General features: G+C 41.7%; 1 protein-coding gene and 1 long non-coding RNA gene across 2 annotated transcripts in view; one reads left to right on the plus strand and one right to left on the minus strand.

The window, feature by feature from the left end:
• Nucleotides 1-19,791, plus strand: part of rnf19b (ring finger protein 19B) — a 48,320-nt gene extending 28,529 nt beyond the window's left edge. The window contains exons 3-10 of the mRNA XM_079570930.1: nucleotides 9,365-9,564; nucleotides 11,992-12,136; nucleotides 13,380-13,542; nucleotides 14,595-14,709; nucleotides 15,781-15,921; nucleotides 15,996-16,185; nucleotides 16,961-17,095; nucleotides 19,102-19,791. Of these exons, the coding sequence (XP_079427056.1) occupies nucleotides 9,365-9,564; nucleotides 11,992-12,136; nucleotides 13,380-13,542; nucleotides 14,595-14,709; nucleotides 15,781-15,921; nucleotides 15,996-16,185; nucleotides 16,961-17,095; nucleotides 19,102-19,513 (1,501 nt within the window). The 3' untranslated portion in view covers nucleotides 19,514-19,791. The remainder of the gene's footprint in view (nucleotides 1-9,364; nucleotides 9,565-11,991; nucleotides 12,137-13,379; nucleotides 13,543-14,594; nucleotides 14,710-15,780; nucleotides 15,922-15,995; nucleotides 16,186-16,960; nucleotides 17,096-19,101) is intronic.
• Nucleotides 19,792-20,702: 911 nt separating this feature from the next.
• Nucleotides 20,703-21,564, minus strand: LOC306973808. The gene is made up of 2 exons (XR_013793587.1): nucleotides 21,203-21,564; nucleotides 20,703-21,123 (listed from the first exon to the last, which is right to left on the minus strand). It is a non-coding gene; the product is annotated as an uncharacterized lncRNA (long non-coding RNA).
• Between the last annotated feature and the right edge of the window lie 2,789 nt (nucleotides 21,565-24,353).

Here is a 24,353-nt window from a genome sequence, read left to right on the forward strand (position 1 = left end):
GTCTTGATAGACCGTAGCCTCCTGGCTGAGGGGATAGGGGTGAATAGTCCATGTCCAGGGTGAGAAGGGTCAGCTGTGATCCGACCCACACGGCTCATGTAAAGCTCTTTGTGACAATGTCTGTGAAAGGCGCTGTATAAATAAAGATCTTCTTCTTCTTCTGGGTCCTGGAGGTGAACAGGACTTGGAGAGATGGGAGTTCTCACCCTCTCAGATGCACTGCAGTCGATGCTTGTCCCGGTCTGGGACAAGCATGAAGACTGTTCCAGATTTTAGCTGCATGAAACTTAAACGCAGCCTCACCGTGTTTATTTTTGACTCTGGGAACCACCAGGAGACCCTTCCCTGAGGTTCTCAGGGCCCGAGATGGTTCATACGGCTCTAACATGCCAGAGATGTACTTCGGTGCTAAACCATGAGACTTGTAACAAGCAGAGCTGTTTTAAATCTATTCTCTGAGCGACCGGAAGCCATTTTCAGGTTTATAGGTTTATGTAACAATTATTAAATATTAGTTTGTTGGAAACATAATGTAAAGGAAGTTTGGGTCGCCTCTTGCCATTCTAGGATCATGGTGGGTCCGGTCATTGTTCCAGCTGAGAACCACTGCTTTAATGAATACTGCACGCCTACCAACTTTAGTACTGTTTCTACCACTTCTGCAACTTCTACTACAGATTATGCTCTGCCCAATTCCTAAAAGACTCGCTCCTCCCACTACTTTAAAGTCCCAATCCAGCCACTGCTACTTTTACTGCCTGTTTGTGTAAGGTCTCCATTGTCCATCATAGACGAAGGTGCATGAGTCATTATTTATTATTAAATCAGTGTAATACACATTTTCTACACTTTTGCTATACTTTCATCTATGTGACTGTCACCCATCTCCCTTGTGGTTCAGCAATATCTTAGATCTACTTTCTTATAGCATCACAAACTTCTTATCTCGTACTTCGCAGATTTGTGATGGTTAAAAATGAAACTTGAGGCAAGTTATCAGCTCCAATAGACAACAGTGCATGCGTTGTTGATTCTTTTCTGGTGATATCTTTTTTTTTTTTTTTTAATGTAGGTCAGGACCGTTTAGTGATCAGTCTGAACTACTTTTTTTGGAGGGAGTTTTTTGTAGGAGACCATTGACCTACATAGGTTTAACCATCAAGAACAGCCTACATAATGCCTTAAGCTGAATCATTTCTCTAAAGTGGGCTGCTGCTGCTGAACAAACAACAAACAATTGGAAATACCCCAGACTCTTTCTGCAATTTCAAATGCCAGATTTTATCATTTTTGGACTGAAGAGGCCGGTGCGGCGCAAATTACTCCATTACAAGTGTGAAGACAAGAAGTGCTTTTTGTTGTTGTTGTTGTGTTACATGAGGGCGAGTTATACAAAAGTGGCCTAGTTTCTGTTTGGAAATGTGGTGGAAATGTTAAGAGCATTTAGGAACATTCGGTTCATACTAAATACTAAGGTCATTGAGCAAGGATTACAAATACAAAGGGTTGTTCCCTTTTCTCTGGGCATTTGACCCATCCTTATGGTGCATTCCAGGCAACTGGTAACTGTTACATTTCCCCCCTCCCACTTGGAAAAATGCCTTGGAACGTCGCTCGAACTGGTAATTACAACTTCTAAACTCAGTAACCTCGAGACTGCTATGAGTTTGTATGGGCAATGAAGACAGTAATGGCAGCCAGAGCCACCTTATCCAACGGGCTAGCAGGGGCCTATGTGTGTACCTGGATTAGGCCCGTCTTACCTGACCCAGAGGGATACATGTAGGAGGAGCAGGGTTAGGGCTTTTGTGGGATTTAGGTTTAGGGTTATAGGTTAGAGTTAGGGTTTGTGCTGAGGGAAGGTGGAAGCCTACAATTCTGTTAAAGCCCCGAGGCCTATGGGTACATTAAGGTGGCCTGAGGCAGCCCCCAGTGGAGGTGTGCAGCTAATGATAAAACTGTAGCAAAACCACTGCATCATTGGTCACAGCTTTTTTAATTATATCTGTTTTTAATGATGTCTGGTTTGGAGAAACTTTCATATAACGTTAGCATCGTATGAGCTAGCTGTTGTAGCATTAGCCGTTTTGTTACATACGAGTTTATTCACTTGGAACGCTCTGAGGCCCATCTATCCATTTACTTCCACTTGTCGGATGCCGGGTTGTGGGGGCAGCCGTTGGAGTTGCCCAAGTCACATTGCACCAGTCCCCTATGGCTCCTCCTGCAGGTGGTGGGTCCCCGGAAAGACGGCCTCATGATTGGTCGTAACCAGGCCTGTTGGTCTCTCATAAGGGGCGTCTGAACCGCTCTTTGTCTGACCCGTCAAATAGGACCTTTTGGTCATGGGAGACCCAACCAGAGCTCCCAGGATCATTCAGGTGCTCGAACCCCTCCACCACGTTAAGGTGGCGGTTCAAGGAGGGATGGTCTGAGGTCGCAAGTCTTAATTTTCAAGTGGGAAAGATACCAGTGTGTGTAGGTTATGTGTGTGAAGCCATAGCAAAGCAACAGAATGTCATCAGTCCATCACGGCAACAGCAGCAGATTGAGTGTCTGCAATGTTCTTCATTCATTTGTCACTCGATTTGCTGCTGTTGTTCTATTTCTAATTAAAATGTGCAAACTCTCCATAGGCTCCGTGCCTATACAGATACAACACGGAAGGAATCTTGTTATGGGAATGACAGTTTTTCACTATTTATAGCCTTTTCCCAGCAGACTACACATGGAACTCATGCAAAACACGCCATGCAGGATCCTAGTCATGGGTTAATTTCCGTCCAACTCGCACACTGAAACACACTCTCATTCACCGTGGCCTATTGTACATGTTTTTTAGCCCAGCTGTGTGGAGTACAATCATTAACCGCGGCGCCACCGTGCCTATAAACCGATTTATCAAAAACAAATAAGTCCATATCAAGGCCATATGGATGTTATGACACAGCAAATTGACGGCATTCAGGGCTAGCGTTAGCATGTATCATAAAGCTAACGTGAGCTTTATGGTTAGAATTCTCCATGATTTATGTATTTATTGGCTGTTAGTGGACTGTTGAACCATTTTGCTCCTCTCCATATCTCTATCTTTATTTACAAGTAGATATGTTTTTATATTTCAGCATTTGTTAAAGTTCAGCAGCTTCGAACAGGAGCATGGGGCGTTCCCAGAGATGACGTCTGTATCTATGCAATAATGGCATAATCGTAGTAGAGATTTTCAAATATTGTCAACTTTTGTGAGAACTTGTGGGGAACTCGGTCACCAGCATTCTCCACGAAGAACAGTTTTGTTAACCCTCTTAAAGCAGTAATAAGTAACTTGTTTACCTTAATAAATCCCTTTCCGTAGTCCCTCTGGGGGTAATACACGTGTTAATGCGATGATTGATTCATCTCCCCCGGTGTCTCTGGCTAGAAAAACCACAATTGCAACTTCGCTGCCACTGGGTCGGAGGCCCCAATACACACTAATAGAATCATAAAGAAGAAGCTAACATGCTAACGGGCAAAGCTAACTCATTTGAAAGCAAAGACCTGCAAAACTGATCTAAACTGATCTTTTTTCTTGCGTTTCTGTCACATTTTTGTCTTTTTTAATCGCTTTTTTTGTCATGTGTTTTTATTTGGGTAATGCTGGGTTAAGGCGGGGGTTAAGAGGTTTAAGAATAGTGAAACAAGTAAGATCTGGCTGTCTCAATTTGTCGGATTATGCTTGACAATCTGCACGGAAATGTAAGAATTCCAGCTTTGCGGTCAGAGAAGCCATCAGCTGAACAGACGTCTCCCCAGCACGACACCGACGTCCATAAATAAACCTTTTTTTGTCGAGTCAAACACTCCTTCAACCTTTCAGCCTGGTTTATGTGCGTCTAACCCCGAGCACAAAGCCTTAACTCGCATCTCGGGCTCGGACTGAGGTCATCTCCTCCGTTTCAGTTTCCACGGCGACAGGGGGAGCGTTGCCAGGGGTAACCAGAGTGGCGGCTTCATTAACGAGATCAATATGGGCTCCGTGGACTCTGGACAAGGCAGAGCGCGGCGCATGTGTGCGCACGCCACTCCGGAGGTTTAATGTCCCTCTTATAAATGTGTTTCCAAGGTTACAGAAACATAATTAAAATGCTTAATTAGCTTTACAGCCTGGAGGTATTTTGAAAGGCTCAGTTTTATACTATACAACAATGACCTGACCTTTTTTTTCCCCCTAACAACTTGCTGATATCTTGATTATATCATTTGACAAAACCTTGCTTGGTTTATTTCTTGAAGTCGTGAAAGCACATTCATTTTGCTGCTTTAACAAAGCAGAAAAACATAAAAAACGGATGTGGCTCAGTCTGAATCTAAATATAGCACATTTTTCATTGATTACATAGAAAGTAATAGTCAATTTATGACTAAGCGGCTGTCTCCTCTTTGCAGTCTGACAAAGCTGTGCATTCACCCTAAATGCATATATTAAATCTTGTGCTGAACGAGAACTAGAAACTAAGTGTTATTGTCAAGTATCTCCATGGAGAAAAAAACCCTCTTGTGCCTATACTTTAGCCTACTTTATAATTTCTATTTAAAAGCATTGTTGTTTGTTAAGTAGAACCATCCGATTCTGTGCATTGTGTGCAGTACGTTTCTAGTCTTAGATTTATGCTTCTCTCGGTTACTGCTTTGGAGCGTGTTATGTCAGAGCTGAAGAGTCTTCACATGTTGGACCTCGCTAAAGTGCCATTTCAGCTCCACTTCTCGACTCGTTCTCATCTTCGTCTGCCTTTCTCTCCATCTGTTTTACTGGTTATGTTTTCTGAGATGGAGTTCTCAATACAAAACACTAAGCCAGGAAGAACAAAAGCCAATCTTTTGCTTTTTACTCATGTATGAATTGTGGAAATGTGTGCAACTGACAGTGCAGTGGTTAGGACTGTGGCACATGTGTCAGAACACTGTTGTCCTCAGTGTCGTGGGTTCAAGACCCGGCTCCGATAATAAACTTCTTCCTCTTCTCTTCACCTCTTTTGACCTCGTGCTTCTGTTAAAAGAAAACAAAAAATGAATGGGCCAACGATCCTTAGAAAAAAAAGGAAGTTGCATTAGGAAATAGGCCATATCACTTCCTTGTGTTCCCTTTCTTCATTTTTATTTCCTGTGCAATGTAACATAGCATATACTATGTCAGTCTGTTATGTTATATTGTGTATATATTCTGTTATTTTAGCTACACACTAAACATTGTTTGAACTGTAACTAAGTTATAGAATTGAACAAGTGGCTACTAAGAGGCCAAACCTGCCAGCATCCCAGGGGCTGGTTTTAGGTCCTTCATTATTCTATGACAAAATGTAGCTTTTGCTTATTCATTGTGAACCACTGGGGGCAGCACTGAATTATTTTAATGTATTTTAATATGCCTGTAAATAGGAATGGCGATTGGACTTATGCAGAATGAAATGTAGTGTGATTGGTAAAGTGTTATGTGACTGACTATGTGATTGACTGTTAGACGAATTAATGGTCACGCTGTATAGTGTTATTTGTTTTGATGTAACCAGGGACTACGGATGGAAGTGAGCCATTTAGCTATAATCTGGTGCAGTACATCTCTGTCTCTATGAGCTTAAAGGGACTATACAAAGGTTAAAAATGTTAAAATTATGTATTTTCCTCCCCCCACATGTTCCAGCCATGCCCTAATGTGTAGAATGAGCTCAGACCTATTCGCCACAACTGCCTCTAAAATCCTGCACTGTCACTCAAAAAGTTGTTAATTCGGGTCCGAAGTGCCGTCATGCATGAGCTTAATATACAAGCTGCAGTTACACATATGACCTGAGGTGGCAGTAGTGAGTATAAAATCACAAACTTGCATCTAGCCCCTTTAAAGTAAAGTAAAGAAACGTTTATGCCACATTTTTTAAAGTATTTTAATCTGTTCTGTATAAGAATGTGCTAAAAGATGGTTGCAATGCTAGACAGTGGTATTTTGTTGCTGTGTGGCCATACTAATATATCCATATGAGGATTTAAATCAGCTATTGTTGCTTCACAATGTAAAAGTGACAGTCATGTAGCTTAACGTGTCCTGATCAGTCCTATTTAAACCAGTACCTACTTCACTGCCTCGACAGATCAACTACTTTCTGTCCTTCAAGAAGGTGTTTCCACGCCGTGTAACCCTCTTCAGGAATGCCTTCTCTTCTTGTCTCATCCTGTCCCGGGACCTCTGCTGCGAGCTGTGAGTCATTCATTCCAACCCAGGCCCTGTCAAAGAGGTGCTAACAAGGCGCAAGTCGGGGCGCTGCGTTGGAGCCGCGCCAAAACAATTACCACTACGTCATATAAGGTCCCTTTCCACTTTTCTCATCTGTTGTTTTGAGGAAACTGTGAGAAATAAATCATTTTGTTTGTCACTCCCACAACACGCTGCTCCCACGTAGTTTTCTGACAAATTTCCCGACAAGCTTTCCTTTGTTGTTTGCCTTTTTGACTGACAGCGTCTTCAACCAGATTTCGATGCTTTTGTGCAGCTTAATTGCGGCACTTATTTGTGGCATTTTGAAATTACTTGTTGCAGATTATGAGTGGGTGTAATTATAGGAAATACAAAGTTGTTTGACCCTAATTTCCCAAAGCTGCATTAAAAGGTGTTAAAATTCAAACAGGTTGTCAACAAGTCAGGGCTTGGCTGCAGACATGAGTAATGTGCATCGATTTTAATTTTCTTTTATTTGTTTGTGGAGGGTTGATCCAAAGATACTGGGATGCAAAGTCGTAGTCGAGTCAGGTTTTTCCCTCTCATTTCCTCATTTCTCTCCCTTTCCCATTTACATTAATAACATCATTTGAGAGAGTATCCATGATGGCAGTGTCCTTTTGCACAGAATGTTTAGTTGCATAAACTCTAGCCATCCCAGAGTTATTACAAGAAGAATATCTAGCTTTAGAAACTGTAACATTCTTCGAAACCAGACTTTAAAGAGACTAAATGCAAGTTGGTCATTTTATACTCACTACTGCCACCTCAGGTCTTACGCGCAACTGCAGTCTCTGTATTGAGCTCATGCCTGATGACACTTCGGATCCGATGTAATAACTTTTTGAGTGACAGTGCAGGATTTTAGAGGCAGTTGTGGTGAATAAGTCTGGGCTCATTCTACACGTTAGGACATGGCTGGAACATGTAGGATGATGACATTTTTAAACTCTGTGTCATCCCTTTAAAGTTGTTTTTAATATGTGTAAAGTAGCCATTGGTTTCCACATTAAACTGGCTTTTCTGAATTTGCGCCCAGCCACTAGGCGGTGGTATTGCAGCAACGTCAGCCCCTCATGAAACAAGTAGGGGAAAGCTGCTGACCCGGAGCTGCGAATCCACCGTGATAGTGCGCCCTCTGCTGGATAAGGCAGATATAGACCGTCCAGCTTTTAGAAAGGTTGATGTTGATTGATGTTGATGTACTTCACGTATATGAGGAGTTAATAGGCTAGTTATTTAACAAACAAACAAAACAAACAAAATTCTTATGAAGAAATTAGGAAAGTGTAATTGGATGTTTCTGTTCGAACAGTATACACATTGGTTGTTATTTTTGTTCCTTAATCCTAATCTTAACCCAACCCTAATCCTAACAACCCTAACCTAGTCCTAAACCTAACAACCCTAACCTAACCAAACCCTAATCTTAACCTACCGCTCATCCCAACGACTTTAAACTAAGCCTAGCCAGCAGAGGGCGCACCATCACGGCAGATCCGCCTCACTGTCATGGAAATGTCTCGGCTCCGGGGCTGCAGCTTTCTTTTATTGCACGAAACAGTGCAATCCTCGCCCCCTTGGTCACTTAGGTGTTGGACTGGTCTGCCTCGAGTGGTAATAACAAGAAATATGTAAGATTATGTGAGCGCTTTACAGCAACATGGCATCCTGGACATTTTCTTGAGTTCTGCTGTTTGTGAAGGCTCTCGTTCGTCCAGGAAGGAAGCTTAAATCGTCGACTGGACTGGGTTCGGTTGGGGTTGAGGACCAAACCCAGTCGAAGATTTTAGCTTCACTTCACACTGCTGCTCCAATGAGACAAATTAGCCTTAACAAATATGCCTCTCAGAAATCACAACAAATGTAATTGTGTTAATGATCTGTTGGAATTGATTGAATTGGAATCAACTCTATTCCAATTCTAACTCTTATACAATTTTGATCACATAAATTGACTCTGCCCTTCTTCTCAAATCCCTGGACCTGTCCCCAGTCAAGTCCTAATTAGTGCTACTATAGGTCTCCAATAGTTAAAGCTGAGTGAATGGAGGCTCTTAGCTTTCAATTGAGGACAGTGAAACTTGTGCTTGTGCCCTCATATTCAGCTTAAGGTGAGGTTCAGTTGTCGTGTCTTTTTTAAAACCACATCCTACAATCTTTGCCGTAACCCAATTAGACGCTGGTTTGATCGAAGCCATTTCCATTGCCGTGTATTGCCCTCTTCTGTCTGTCTGCTTCCTCAGTATTGAACTCCCTATTGACTGACCTCATCCAGCTCTCTCCGCTCGGCCCCCAAAAAACAGCATTGATCGAATTATCTTCCCTCTGAGGACTGTCCGCCCTTGTGCTAGTGCGGCCATTACTGGACACATAAGAGGGCATTGTCCCGGGCCGCAAGCTACAATTACTATCAGGCCCAGTGATTACTCGAGTTTATAGAGTGACATCAGGGTTTTATAGAAGGAGTGCCCAACCTGACGCTCCCCAAAGGCTTTCTACATTTCAACAACGAGTGATGAGTCAAATTTTATTACTCATTATTTCATTTAAAGTCGCTTGTAGATAAAGTCACATTCATAGAACCATTTTCTCGTTAGGAACATGTTAAACATTTCTTTTTTGAGGCGGGACTTTGTAGCTGAATAGAAAAAATGACATTGCTTTGAAATGTTTGCTGTTGATTTTAGACATAAATGTAAGGAGAGAGTTTTATAATGTTTTAATTTGGGGGGAAAGTCTTTTATGAGTAAAAAAATCAAAGAAAGAAAAAGGAAATAATGGAAGAAAGAAGGAAGGAAGGGCGGAAAGAAAGTAGGGAAGAAGGAAGGAAAGAAGGAAGAAAGAACAAAGAAACAAAAGAAAAGAAGGAAAGAAAGAAAGGAAGGAAGGAAGGAAGGAAGGAAGGAAGGAAGGAAGGAAGGAAGGAAGGAAGGAAGGAAGGAAACGAGTATCCTGCCAATGGTAATGTTCTGTATTTCAGGCTTGCAGATTGGGCTATAGCTTCACATTTCTAAGTATCTTCATGTCCTTTATCAGCCCATCTTCTCATTCTCCGCCCTCTTTACCTCTAAAGGATCATTATTTCCCTAATGTTGCGTCTCTGTGTTGCAGGTTTGCGGTGATCGCGTCAGGATGCGCGAGCTGCCCGAGACTCGTGTGCCGCAGAGAGGGCTGTGGGGCTGAGTTCTGTTACCACTGTAAGCAGGCCTGGCACCCCAACCAGACCTGCGACTCGGCCCGCCAGCAGAGGGCGCAGTCTCTGCACACGCACAGCAACCACTCGCCCAGCTACACGCAGGAGCAGGGGCCCGGTAAGAGACCGCAAACACCTCACAGTCTCTCTTAGAAGTGGAAGAATGAAATCTCCAGTGTGGCTGGATTGTCAAAGGGGACATATGTAATCCTGTTTACTTTGGTTGTTTCTTCTTCTACTGCTGAAATGCTTCCATTCGTATTTAGTGGATTTTATTACATAATAGGTAGAATCTGGAAGTATCCTGCAGACTTTCAAAGTCCATAAACCATCACCAGTCTCGTTCTGAGCACTCAAAATTGCATTTATCGTGGTGTCTTTGATTTGCTAGCATGCCATGGCAAATAAGGAAGGCTCGTCGACTGTTTTTAGCATGTTTAATTCCCCATGCATGAAGGCCGCTCCAACACATACCAATATAGCCCTGAGTGATTAGTGATCAATTCCCCTTTCCATACACATAAACTATTTCAACTTATAATGTACTACTAATACTTATGATACTTATAATAATGCGGAAAATATCACACCCATCACACAGTCTCTTCAAGGTAGTGCCTTTACCAGGTCAAGTTGACTGAAGAATAGTATTCACCGGGCTCTCAGGAAAGCTGAACTCCCTCCCTTCCCTGCTCTCCCTGTGCTCCCATCCCACATTAAAGGAACAGGCCACCATTTTTCCATACTGAGATATGTTTTTACCTGAGCTTAGACGAGTTGATACGTACCTGTCAGGTCTCTGTGAATGCCCGTGGAAGAGCGTGGTAGCTTCCAACTTCACCCCCGTTTGGAGCTATCAGATCATGTTGGGAGAGGCCAAATGCTAACAACATCTTTGGTCGTTTTGCGTGACTGAGGACATGCACAAAGACCAGACAGAAACTCAGGTTAGAAAATATCTCAGTATGGAAAAACGGTGGCCTGTTCCTTGAAGATCTTAAGAAAAAACAAAAAATGGAATCATCTGAATTGAAAATGAAATCCTTTGAGTCTTTGAATCAATATTAACCTCATGTCAGCTTTAACAAGACCAGTGTCGTCATGATATCCATCGTTTCAGTGATGTCATCTTTATGGGGTGCTACAACACCCAGAGGAAGCTCTTACTAGAGAAGATGCTCCTTCCAGAAAGGCTCCACTCGGTTGGGGAATTTAACTTCCTGCAGTGCTAATTGCTATTTAACCTGATCAGAAAACACTGTGTGGTACCATCAAACCCCATAAACAGTTTTTCTAATGATGCAATTTGAAAAACAAGTATGAACTTGCAGGGAAAGAATGCTTTGGCATAATGTACTTTTAATTACGTTGTTTCCTGGGAAAGGCAATATAAAACATCGTAGGGGTCATGTTTGTGTAAGCTCTCATCAATTTTCACTTAAGCCAACGCATTAAAGGTAATAATAATTTGAAAGTTTTAATATCACAGGCCACTTTTATGATAATTTTCAGGTAATGCAGCTTCAGGATTTAGACACACTGTCAAGCCGTATATTGACTGTACTTAAAAACACACGCAGATGTTCTCACACTTTCATCTGTCTGTTTCCTCTTCACACACAGACACCCCCTTTCTCACCTGTCCTCCGTCGAACTCAGAACGTCTCGCTTCGTTTTATTGCAGACTCCGAGGGGAAAACCGCGAGCAGCCGAGCACAGACAGCTATTTTTGTCGACTTTACCTTCACTTTCCTTCCCTAACACCCAGCGCTTCACATCCTGTCGTAAAAGCAGTTTTTAAATGCCACGTCTGATTCTTAGTCACTGTTTCCCTGGGTTTGGATTTTGTAAATGACAAAATGATAAAGTGCTGTGAATCCACGAAATATACAGTATAGATACAGACGTCATCTCTGGAATCGCCCATTTATGGTCATGTTTGAAAACAGTTAAGGGGGAAAACAATTTTGAGAAAAAAACTACTTTAACAAATGCTGAGTTATGAATATAGTTTTCTACTAAATAAAGATACAAAGACATGGAGAGGAGCAAAGTGGTTCAACAGCCCATAAATACAGGAATAACGGAGAATGCTAACACAATTCTACTGTTAGCATCGTGCTAATGCTAACGGTTAGATAGAGCTTGCTATGACTACCGTTTTTTCACTTCTACTGAACAATCTGCAGTGAGAAAATATCCATATGTGCCTGATTTAGTTCATATTCATATTGTTTTCTCCATCGGTGAGGCCACGCCCCCTTCTATGACGAGTAGCCGTCTGTATCTATAACCCCCTCAGTATATAGTTCTATGTGTAGCACCTGTAAACACATTTAAAGGGGACATATCACCAAAAATGACTTCCTGGTACAGTCAAGCATGTTACTACATTGTCCCCTCATTAAAAACCTACATGGAGCAATTTGAGTTATAGAAAAAGGAACAAAATGTCAAAAGAGATCAATATGTCTCTAGAGTTTCATCTCAAAGTCTCATGAAGTCAAGTTAGGCCTAGGATAAAACCTCTCTTTCTCGCCCACAGCTGATGACATCAAGCCGTGCCCTCGCTGCGGCGCTTACATCATCAAAATGAACGACGGCAGCTGTAATCACATGACCTGCGCCGTGTGCGGGTGCGAGTTCTGCTGGCTCTGTATGAAGGAGATCTCAGACCTGCACTACCTCAGGTGACCACAGACACTGCTGCGTTTACTCAGGAAGGCTGTGTTTTCTTCCCTGTTTGTTCCCTCAGTCACTCTCGTATATACAGTATCGCCATCAGCTAAATGCATCAAGCTTCTCTCAACCAATCACCGCTCAAGCCATCGCTATAAGTGCAGTCTCTCTCCCTGCAATCAACCTGTTATGCATCTAGGCCTGTCACGATAACAAGTTTGAAGTTCGGTATATTGACTGTAACGAGACTAGATACTGTCAACTCTCAGGCATAAAAATTACAGAAAACCCTTGTTCTAAAAGTGCATCATCATATCCTAAAATACCAAACAAGCTGCGATAAACATGAAATATATTGTAACTAAACTGGCTTCAGATAGAAATCAAAGTTTTACAAAGAAAACATAGGGAGGGGGAATGGTAATAAATGTACAGACGATAAATATCGAGCCCAAAAATGTATTGTTTATCTGTCATTTATTGAAGTCGATATAGTAATTATCGTGACAGCCCTACTGTAAAAAAAAAAATATCAGCTTAAATAAACAGATATTTTTTGCGTGTTTGTTGAATAAGAGATTAGTGAACTTTTAGCTTCCCATTATTATAATTGTGAACCATTAAACATGCATTTGAGTGATGTCACACCCCAAGCCCTACACGGACTGTGAGGACCATATTGTCAAACAACACAACTTTCCTAATATATATAAACCTACATTCTGTTTAATCCTGTTTCTAATGAGTGGTGGGACAAATTGCAAAGTACAGGCCTAAATTATTTTCAATCAATATTATATTGTAATATTGCACAAACTTGATGAATATATGGATACAAACATTGAATATATTTTATTTCCAAAAGCTCTTCTTTGTATCGGCCGTACTGTCCTCTTCAAACTCTGGTGTCTTTGAGACTTCATCTCTTCTGTGATGGATATTTCAGTGCATAAATATCAAATACATTTGTTATTCTTCAGTGTATATCTGTCTTCAGTTGTGTTATTTCCCGGGTAATTCCTGTAAATTCCCTTGGAAAATTCCCCACATTGAAAATTCCCAGCATTTTGCAACTCTAATCATTAGACATCTGCATAGTGCCTTGTCTCTTCATCTGCACCTTTCTTTTTTTTTGCATAGCATTGTAGAAGACACATTACTAAGTCCATCGTATTTACTGGGTTATCCGGATGTTACACTGTGTGGCATTAAATAAACTTGTCACATGTTCTAACTATACCTAACCCTCCTCAGTCCGTCCGGGTGCACGTTTTGGGGTAAGAAGCCGTGGAGCAGGAAGAAGAAGATCCTGTGGCAGCTGGGCACTCTGATCGGAGCTCCAGTCGGGATAACCCTCATCGCCGGGATCGCCGTCCCCGCCATGGTCATCGGCATTCCCGTCTACGTGGGCCGAAAGGTGAGGCAGATCTATCGAATCACGTACTAGACAGTGGTTTATCCACCAGCTAATATCGGATTGCACACTTGCGCCCTCTGTTGGGCCTGGTCCATACTGCGCTTCTCTGTTCATTTGGCTGCCGTGGAGTTTGATTGTTGGATTTTTATGGATTTTCCTTGAGCCTCAGATTCAGGCTCCTGCCCACTCTCTGTTTGTCTGTCATTAGCGCTAATCTCTCCAAATGTTCTGCGGATCTGTTGTTCTCAGTCACGGATTAATTCTTCAAAACTGTGCCAGAGGAGTTGACAGCGAGGCATGTTTTTCCCTTAAAGACAGGTTTTGGCCCGTTTTAGTTTGAATAATGAGCATCTGTTTCTCTCCGTTCTGCAGTAAAACTAGTCGTGTGGTTTTAGCCCAAGAATTCTTGTCAGGTTTAACCAATTCACATTAAACGCAAATTTGTCCTTGTCTAATAACTGAACTTTTCTGTGTGATTGTGCAGGAGCTCTGTTTTTGTTATAATTTGGATGTAGACAATATTGTTTTATTTCAATATCCAATTGTAGGGATTGTTAAAAGCTATATGTTTAGCTTTTTTTTCTCAACTTGACTCATGGATTTCAGCCCCTAGCTTCACTCAAAGAAAATAAAAGATGCCTGATGCCCTCTGCTGGCGACAGTGGGGAAAGGCAGCACAGTCAATTGCAGCTCGTACAGGAGTTTTCCACTGTAGAAAAATGTTCTTTTTTGTTTTGATCTCGAGAGGTTTCATCAGCAACTTATGAGTTATTGGGAGCAGGCTGATCCTATACTGTTCTGGTTTGGCGGGGTTTACCTTGTGTGTTTGTTTTTATTCTGAAAAGCCGCTCTCAAGACTAGCCATTAAAGCCAGTTGGTAAGACGAAGCATGCTGAGGTCAAAACAACCCAGTACAGATGATTGCGAGAGAACATTTTTCATGATTTTTCAAGCTGTAAAGGGGTTTAGGAAACATGCAAGACCATAAATAGATTTCAATAGCATTTTCCTCTTTGTCACTGATGAGGAACCCGCCTCTTCTCTCCGTTTAGATCCACGCTCATTACGAACTGAAGAAATCGTCCCGTCACCGTAGAAACCTGGCCATCACGGGAGGAGTGGCCCTGTCAATCATCACGGCCCCAGTCATCGCGGCGGTCAGCGTGGGTACGTCCCAGCTCTGTGCGGGTGTGAAACAGAGGGGAGCCGATAGACACAACACGGAGAGGATTGTTTATTATAGGAGTCTGTTGTCAACTCTGAAGGGATTTTTGATAATCCCTTTGCATATGCAGCATATAAAGCACTGTGGATTGCCTACAGTCATGATTTTCTTAGTTTAGTTTCATTCTAGCTTTCTAGCTTTTTTTCAAGATTTCAACATTTGATGAGAGTATACAGACATGATGAAGTATAATAATCCTATATTGTGTACTATACTATATTGTGTTTCCAAAAGTAGCAAATATGGGATTCTGGATTATTTCCGTGACAAATGTAGACCCTTTGTTCTCAAATGTTCAAGGGATTTTCACAGTAGAACTGGCTGAGATTAAGAACACAGGTATTGGATTGAGGAATAATAATCCAATGATAGTTTCATGTTACACAAAAGGGATTCTCATAATCCGTTTTCAAATGCAGCATATACCTGTAAAGCACTGTGGATTGCTTACAGTCATGATTCTCTTAATCTAGCTTCATTCTAGCCTTATTTTGGTCTTTTACTTTCAAGATTTCTAACATTTGATCAGAGTATACAGATATGATGAAGTATAATAATCCAATTCTTGTGTCAACCCAAAAAATGAATTACTATATTGTGTTTCCAAAAGTAGCAAATATGGGATTCTGGATTATTTCCCTGACAAATGTAGACCCTTTGTTCTCAAATTTCCTAGGGATTTTCACAGTAAAATTGGCTGAGATTAAGACCACAGGTAGTGGATTGAGGAATAATAATCCAATGATAGTTTCATGTTACACAAAAAGGATTCTCATAATCCGTTTTCAAATGCAGCATATACATGTAAAGCACTGTGGATTGCCTACAGTCATGATTCTCTTAATCTAGCTTCATTCTAGCCTTATTTTGGTCTTGATTTTGTCATTTCTATTTTGTTTTAGTTATTATAGTTATTGGAATTTTAAAGATTAGTCAGTTCAGTTATCACATATTGTCATGCGGCCCTGCTTTTTGTTTATGAATGACCTGGTATCCTCTGTTTTGTTGCCCAGGTATTGGAGTCCCCATCATGCTGGCGTATGTGTACGGCGTGGTGCCCATCTCCCTGTGCAGGGGAGGGGGCTGTGGGGTGAGCCGGGGGAAGGGGCGGGGCGTGCGGATCGACTTTGATGAAGACGACGGACCAATCACAGGTGAGAACACACAACAGCCTCGGTGCAGCGTCATCTGAAACCAGATAAATAACATTCAGTCCAATCTGTAACAGTGGCGGACGCGTGGAGAGCGCTGAAGTCGCCCAGCCTGGGGGAGAGCAGTCTGGAGGGGGCGGTGAGCGGCCTCAGTACCACCTCCCCCAGTGAGGGCCTGTCTGGTGCACCCGGGACCCTCAACGAGACGCCACAGTTCAACACACTGGCAGGGGGCGCTCTCGGCACCCGCACCGGAAAATACAGCAGGTACATCACAGCATTGACTCCTTCACTAGGGCTGGGTATCATTGCATGTTTTCCAATACTGATACTTTAACAATACTTGGTTTTTCGATACCAATACCTGAACAATAAATTTTCGGATGCCTATACATCTAGGACCTGAAATAATGTATCCCTTTTCCTTCCATTTGATTTCTTTTACATGTGTACCATTTATTTGGGTTGAAACTTTCTTTCTACAAAAGAGCAGGAAAAAATACTTTTTTTTCAATATTTCCCCCAATTTTTGCCAATTTTACTCAAATTTTTCCCAATTTTTTCCACTTTCCCCCCCAAATTTTCTACCTTTTTCTCCAATTTTTCCAGCTTTATTTTTTCACCATGTGTTTCACTCTTTTTTCTTTTATATTTTGTCACTTTATCCCCCATTCCCCCAATTTTCCCCCCATTTTTCCTCAGGTTTTGATGACCAAAATTTCGATCTTAAGATTTCACATTTTCTGTTCCTGCTTTCGATATTGTTATTTTTTCAATACCAGTAGAACCTAAACTTTTTTGTTCGATATCCGACTGATATCGTTTATCCTTGACACTGTTGTGAGGCTCCTTTCTCCACATGTTTTCATCGTTATTGTTTTAAATTTTAGATATCAGTCTGTGGACAGTGTTCGCTAGTGCCCCACAAAATGGAGGATTCGTATCCCAACAATCAAATTTGACATTCTATCCCAAACTCGATATGGACTCCACCCATCCCTTCCTTGTCAGAATGTGACCTACTGTGCCTTGTTTTCCTCAGGCTGGAGGTGCAGGCGGGGGAGCTGGCCAAGGAGCCGTCCCAGAGGGAGACCGGGAGCCTCGGGGCTGGCAGTGACTGTGCCAGCACCAGGGGCATGGCTGGGTCTATCATCTCCTCCTACACACTCCCTGACAGGTAACAGACATTAGCGACTCATATACAGTATGCTCTCGAGTGCAACTGTTTCCTTCTTCAAGCTGAACCTTTTTGCCTGGTTAAACACAGTAAATGTGTTTTTTCATTTTTCTATTCTTGGGTTACCATAACAACTGTCAATCAGCCAAAGTTTACAATGAAGTAAAAAGCTGAGTCCTAAATGAAGTTGTTCTCCAAACTCTGATTAGTTTTTGGGATCAGACTTTGTGTTTGAGTTTGTGCCGAGGCGTCTGGTGTTGCGTCACATTTGGACGAGATAAAACTCTCAGGATCAGACTAATCCCTGGAACTCAGACTAGAGCCGCTTGGACTAAACCTCAGTAAACATGTCTCTGCATCAGGGACTGGTTTCAGCAAGACTTTCCCAGAGACCTCTCTCTCTCTCTCTCTCTCTCTCTCTCTCTCTCTCTCTCTCTCTCTCTCTCTCTAGAACAAACTGTACAATGTTTAATGAACCGAGTTTATTTTTGGACCTGTTTCAGAGGTCAAATCACTGCATGTTTTTGGAAATGTTTGTGGTGAAATGTATATATTTGGAGGTTTTACAGGGCAGAGGACAAAATGCTAATGTGCTGATCGCTTCTGATGACATATCATGTTTTAACATTGTTCCCTCGTCATAGACATACCTGGAGTAGTATTTCACAACATTCATGCAGTTTTCCAATCCAATACAACTATATTTATATTGTACTTTAAGAACAACACTACTGACCAAAGTGCAGTACATACAGCGCAGGGCAAACATTAAAAAGGTTAAAAAAAAGTCACATGTCAATAACAGTCAAAAGGCACTTATTAAAGGGACTATACAGGGTTTAAAAGTGTTAAGTATTTTCCTCCCCCTACATGTTCCAGCCATGTCCTAATGTGTAGAATGAGCTCAGACCTGTTCACCACAACTGCCTCTAAAATCCTGCACTGTCACTCAAAAAGTTGTTGCTTCGGGTCCGAAGTGCCGTCATGCACTATCTTAATATCAAGACTGCAGTTACGCGCAAGACCTGAGGTGGCAATAGTGAGCATAAAATGACCAACTTGTATCTAGTCTCTTTAAAAGCTGACTTAAAAACAGGGAATGAGTCGACCTGCCTAAGATGCAAGGGCAGTATTCCTCGGACAAAGCTGTTAAATTTAGCTGTTTCTTCTTCTACAGTGTCAGCACCTCATTCTGTACTTCCTGATTACAATTGTGCCATTGTACAAACCCAAAGACTGCCTTCCATATTTTTAAAGCCCATAATCCAACATTATCGATTTGGAGCCGTTCTGTGCTCTAAGTGTTTATCATGCACTACTGGAGCTCCTCACACACTGCATGTCCAACTTTAGTTATATTTTTTTAAGAAAATTATTCCTATAACTGCCAGCAGAAGGAGCCCCAGGCAATATTTTCCCCAGCTCTTTTGCCTGCATTTCATTGTTACCATTTAATTCTTACAGAGACATATTTTCAATGTATTTCTTTTTGTATGTGGGGGAAAAAAAGTTTATATTTATGTATATTTGACCTTGTAGTGACCCAGTGGCTGTAGGGGTGATCAGCATTGCGCCTATACTTTCCATCACAGTGGTCTCTAGGACACTACAGGATCAATTGTTTGGAAGGTGTTCACTGCAGACAGATCCTCTCACCAGAAATCCTACAAAACAATTGATCCTGAAGCGTTGTAGAGGCCACCGTGATCAAAAGTAAAGGCGCCATGCTGACCACTCACACAGTCACTGGGTCACTACAAGTCAAATACCAAAAAATATCAACTTTATTTCACATAAAAAGTTGCATAATGGACCTTTAAGCTCCATATACATGACATGTCCACTTTATCAAAAAAGACTTTGATGAAAGACTGTGGCTTCTTGCGAGTTGGATATTGCATTGGAACATTGTCAAATATGAGAAACTAATAATTTATCCTGAAAAGCCTTTATGTTTTGATTTTGATGGTGATTTGTGTAACGCTGTGTCCTCTCCGTCTCTGTAGGGAGTGCACAAATCTGGAGATCCAGGTGGACATCGAGACCAAACCCAGTCATCTGTGCTTGACCAGTGAAGAGGACCTGACCCCTCCCCCCGGCTCCGCGGCTGCCGCCTTAGCCTCTGGTGGAGCGGAGGAGCCCCAGGACTGCAGCTCTCGCCGTGGGGGCGCGCTCAGCCTCTCCCCGGGCGCCTCTGTCCGGGACGGGCTCCGCGACGTGACCCTGGCCCAGCCCGAGAGCATACGGAGCGACCTGGAGATGTCGGACACTCAGTCGGACGATATCGCCGAACTGACCTCGGACGACTGCGACTCGCCCCGACCCAAAACCTCCTGCGCCCCGTCGTGCCGAGCCACGCACCCCTCCACAGAAGGCCTTCACCCCTGTCCCGACAACAACGTCATCCTCTATGTCTGAGGAGCGTGCAGATAGGAAGGTATTCATGAGTTAAAGCGCCTGAATTCATTTGAGAGAGATGAGATAAGATATCGCTTTATTAATCCCGGAGGAAATTCATGCGCCGGGAGGAGCAATAAAAAGACACATTAAAAATTTGGTAGTCAAGGTGATATTTCAACATTATTAAAGAACATTACCTCTACAGCATTATTAACTCATTAGGCAGATCAGTCGTCCTCAACTCGTGTAGCCTCGTGATCCAACTGTGATCCCCCAGGACCAAAACAACCCTAATATGTTTATTTTTCTTGCCCTTCAAATGTTCCTCACCCACTAGTTGAGAACCACTGCTCAAGGTCAGGGATCTCCGACGATTTTCACCTTGTGTGATCTTCTACCTAGGCGGAGAGGGCCTTTAGATGTAGATGATGTTTCAAGTTTCAACATTATTAGGGAATATTATCAATATGTTCAGCATAAAAAGGAAATGCGTCTAAGATTTGGTTTACTATCGACACTGCCTGGATTTAACTAACAGTTCTGATCTGGGGTTGCTTTAGTTGGTCAGGTCTAGGTTCAGCAACACTGTGCCCAAAGAATGAGATCAGCTGACGACATGAGCATCCTGAATGACAAGGTTATTCCATCCATCGGTGGATTTCTTCTTCCCTGATGGCCCGGGCATATTCCAAGAGGACAATGCCAGGATTCATCGGGCTCACAATGTGAAAGAGTGGTTCAGGGAGCATGAGTTGGCAGCACAGAGTCCAGATCTTAACCCCATTGAGATTCTTTGGGATGTGCTGGAGAAGGCTTTGCGCAGTGGTCAAGCTCTCCCATCATCAATACAAGATCTTGGTGGAAATATAAATTAGATCGTGTGACTTTTTTTTGGGATCAGGCAGTGTAATTGGAAAGGGCTGGAGATCAAATAGTCAGGCACTATGTCACCAGGTCACCAAAAAGATTACATACATTAGGAAAAGATCATTGAAAACCAGTCAGAAAGATCTTTAAAAAAAATAGCAATAATCTCGATCAAGCTCTGAATTCAAAGGATTTTAACTCATGAAATACTTTCGCATTGAAACGTCCCACCAACCACAGTGTCCACTTACCCTCTTTTGAAGCTTTTCCTTTTTTTCAGAGTTGCTTTAGTAAAAATGGACAAAGACATTTAAAATTGTTTACTTGTCGAAAGGGAGAAAAAAAAAAAAAAGGGACTCTACCTCTGAAGTTTCTAAGTTTACTTCTCTTCGGTGCAAAAATGCCTTGGCTCCTTAAGCAAAAAAAAAAAAAAAAAGAGAGGTACATATTTTCCACAAGAGCTGAATTTGTAAATCTTAAGGTGAACCGCCGCCGAGCACAGAAACGGTTTGGAGACGATGGACGATACGAGACGTGAGCGAGTGGATTTGTACAAGCTTTAGTTTCTTATTTTCTTCTATTTATATTTCAAAAATGACTGTGGAAATGTGCTGTTTGCTGAAAGCATGAGTTTGCATGAGTGGACTGGGAGGATGGAGACAGTGGTTACAGCGGAGGAGGAGGAGGAGCGCTTCAAAGAAATGGACCGATAGATTTTAAACCAGTGGAGATCGGGCTTGACCATGACCAGGAAGACGCCACTTTGACATTTTTAGGAAGGATTTGATTATTACTTGACATTTCACATCAACCAAAATTCTCTAAGAGACCCAAACGTACAAAGAAAAACTATTCTTTGGCATGTTTTATAATTTTGCTTGGAATAACAATGACTATATTCTTCCTTGCAGTATCATAAAGGCAGTCTAAAAAGAAGAAGGCACTAGTGTCTGTGAAAACTCAATAAAAATCCTTTATTATAACGTGGACCAGTCTATGCATTACGACACAGGTCTTCATATGGAGGCTGGTCTATGTTTTAATAAAAGACTTTTCATTTTTCTTCTTCGTAGACACGGGTTCCCTGGACGATTTCTTCTGTATAAACTGTATGTCACAGTAAGCCTTTCATCCAGCAAGACTATAGTCATAGTTATTCCACGTTTCATGCCCTGTCCTCGTCTAGAAGAACACTCACTTTGAGACTTTACTAGAGCATCATCTAGTTTTACGGAAGGTTTACAGTCAATACTGTTTACTTCGTCTTGAGTAAAGACATAAAAATTAACAATGCTACAGTTTAGGACAAAAAAATGCAGGTGATATCACTGCGTAGCAACAGATGGTTTAAAATGGCTTGGATTCAGAATATTAATCTTGTATTGACGAGTTTACACTTAACGTGATCTGGATTTTTTTACTGTTTACTCCAAGGTAATCTAGCTTGAAATAAGAAAATACAACTGTCAATGAGACAAGTGCAGTTTTCTTACCCCTTTTGGCAAATACTTGAAAATGGATGTTTTGAAACAAGTCAGAAACATCCCGCAACAAGTCTTGGGTTGAATCTTAACTATCGTATTTTCTAGACTATAGAGTTCGGGAAAATCCATAGTTACCATGGAGATCCGCCATCTTTGCAGCTGTTAGCAACATCTAACTCACTGTGGTGTCCAAGTGTTTCAATGTGAACAATAAGTCCAGTATTTTATCTTTTAAAATAAATCTCCATTAGTTTACAATTGCTGCTAATCCCACAATGCTTAGCGATATGACATCACATTCCCGAACTCTAAAGACCCTTTAACTGCTAACATCACCAGAGACATCAGCTGGAGGCAGGAAGTGATCAAGAGAAAACATTTTTAACTAAAACTAGCGATGTTAAATGTAAAACGACACCTACAAAATGTGGTCCTGTTGTTGCTTAAGGTGCAAGAACAAGAGGAAAGACATTTGAGACGATAAAATAAGGTTTATCTGATATCTCCGAAAACATTTGTTCATTGTTACTATGACAACAGCTACAATGGAAATAGATAGGACTCTAGCTTCCCGCCTCCAGCTAAGCCAGGAATGTTTACAAACACTTAAAGGGTCCATAAATCACTATATAAGTATAAGTATAAGCTATACTAGCCAAAAAAAAAGGACGATGAAGAAGAAAAAAACATAGAAGTCGCACCAGCCAGTCAACTACCTGGGCCTGGAGACGCAACTGCTCCATTGACAAGCCTCTCCCGGCATCACGTTGTTCAAGCTCCCATTTGCAAACTCTTTCCTCTCGCTGTGGCCATCTTGCTTTTAGCCCGTGATTACCTTTTTTTGTTTCCTTCATTGCAGTAAGAGTAACCTCCACTTTTCGCCAGTCCCTCACAAGATTCTCACCCCCTACATTTTGATGTATAAGTCGCAGCCCCAGCGAAAACTAATTTTAACCAATCTAGATATTACTTTATCTCTAGATTAGCCTCTGCCCAAACATCATTAACCTCACTCTAAATGAGAGACAGGTTGAAATGTTTACAATCAGTTGAAAAATGGTAAAAAAAATGTTGCTTCCTGGTCATCATCAAATCTCTGTCTGTCGTGAGACGAAAGCCCCTCGCTCGATTTTCGGCACAACATTACCTGTTACAACGTGTGAATGTGATATTTTCCCTTTGTTTTGGGGACGTGGAACTGTTTACAAGACTGACAGTAGTTTGTAGTGCTTCAAATATCGACTATCGTGCTTTAAAATTGAGGTCTTATGTGTCGTTTGCCGTGAAACGAATGTCGGTCCCGTTCGACAAATGGGAAAAAAGTTTGTCTTTGTCCTGAATGTACTGTCTGTCCCACTTGAGTTTTCGAATGCGCACATGTTGCACTTTATCTGATGTATCTCGAGTCTTTATGTTGCTGCTTTTGACGTTTGCTTTAGGAGCGAGTTTACTTCAATCATGTGTTTCTGGGGAACAACCAGAACCAATCACCGCCACAAGCCTTTCAGCTATAATGTACGTTTTGCCATTTAACGACAAGAACTTAACGACAAGAAGACATAGATTTTGGTAATTAGGAGAATGGACACATTTAAAATAGCTTCAATTGACGAATGAAATGTCACCACTTATCCGGCCACAGTTCAGGGCAGGGCTGCGCGATATATAAGAGATTGGATTAATATATTTGTGACTTTTCTAAACCATTTCAACACAGTACTCTCTATTAGATTTAAACAAAAAATATAAGCAATGTTTTTTCCATCACATTGTGTCGAAGCAAGACTTTATGAAAATATGGCAGTGGATATTTAGCCAGGACTTGTTTATGCTGTTGTGCCATCAATTCATATCACGTGGTAACATTCACTTTACTTCCCGACATACGCTATGGCTAGTGCTTGCTGGTTGGTCAGAAAATATAAATAACCCTAAGCTTAACCATATCCCTAACCAGTGTAGGGGGAAACGTATTACAAAAGGAACGAGGTACAGAAATATATTACTTTTTTCAGTAACTAAGAAATAAAACATATACTTACGCAAAGGATGGTAATATATTAGTCATTACAATTTAAGTAACTCGAGTTACAAGTGCATTTAAAGCAGAACTATGTAACTCATGCCCCTAGAGGCCATAAGCGCCACTGCAGGTGTCATAGCATGATGCGTTTTTTTACTCATTAATTGTCCGTGAGAGTAAATACTACGCTGACAGAAAAGACAATGGGAGAGAGGGATATTGTACATTGTGCCACAACAACACAATTATACAATTGAGATATTATTTTTCACTCAAACTTGGCTGTAGACACTGGTAAAGTGCAGTTATCTTTGCCCGTTAACCTGTTAGCTTGTTAGCTTCTTCTTCCTGATCCTATTAGTGTGTATTGGGGACCCGGTGCAGGAAAGTTGCAAGTGTGGTTTTCTGGCCAGAGACTCTAGAAGGAGATGAGAGACCCCCCCAATTATCCCATCAACACTTGTATTACCCCCAGGGGTCTATG

The sequence above is a fragment of the Gobius niger genome (genome assembly GCF_951799975.1).
Source record: "Gobius niger genome assembly, chromosome: 14".
Taxonomy (NCBI): Eukaryota; Metazoa; Chordata; class Actinopteri; order Gobiiformes; family Gobiidae; genus Gobius; species Gobius niger.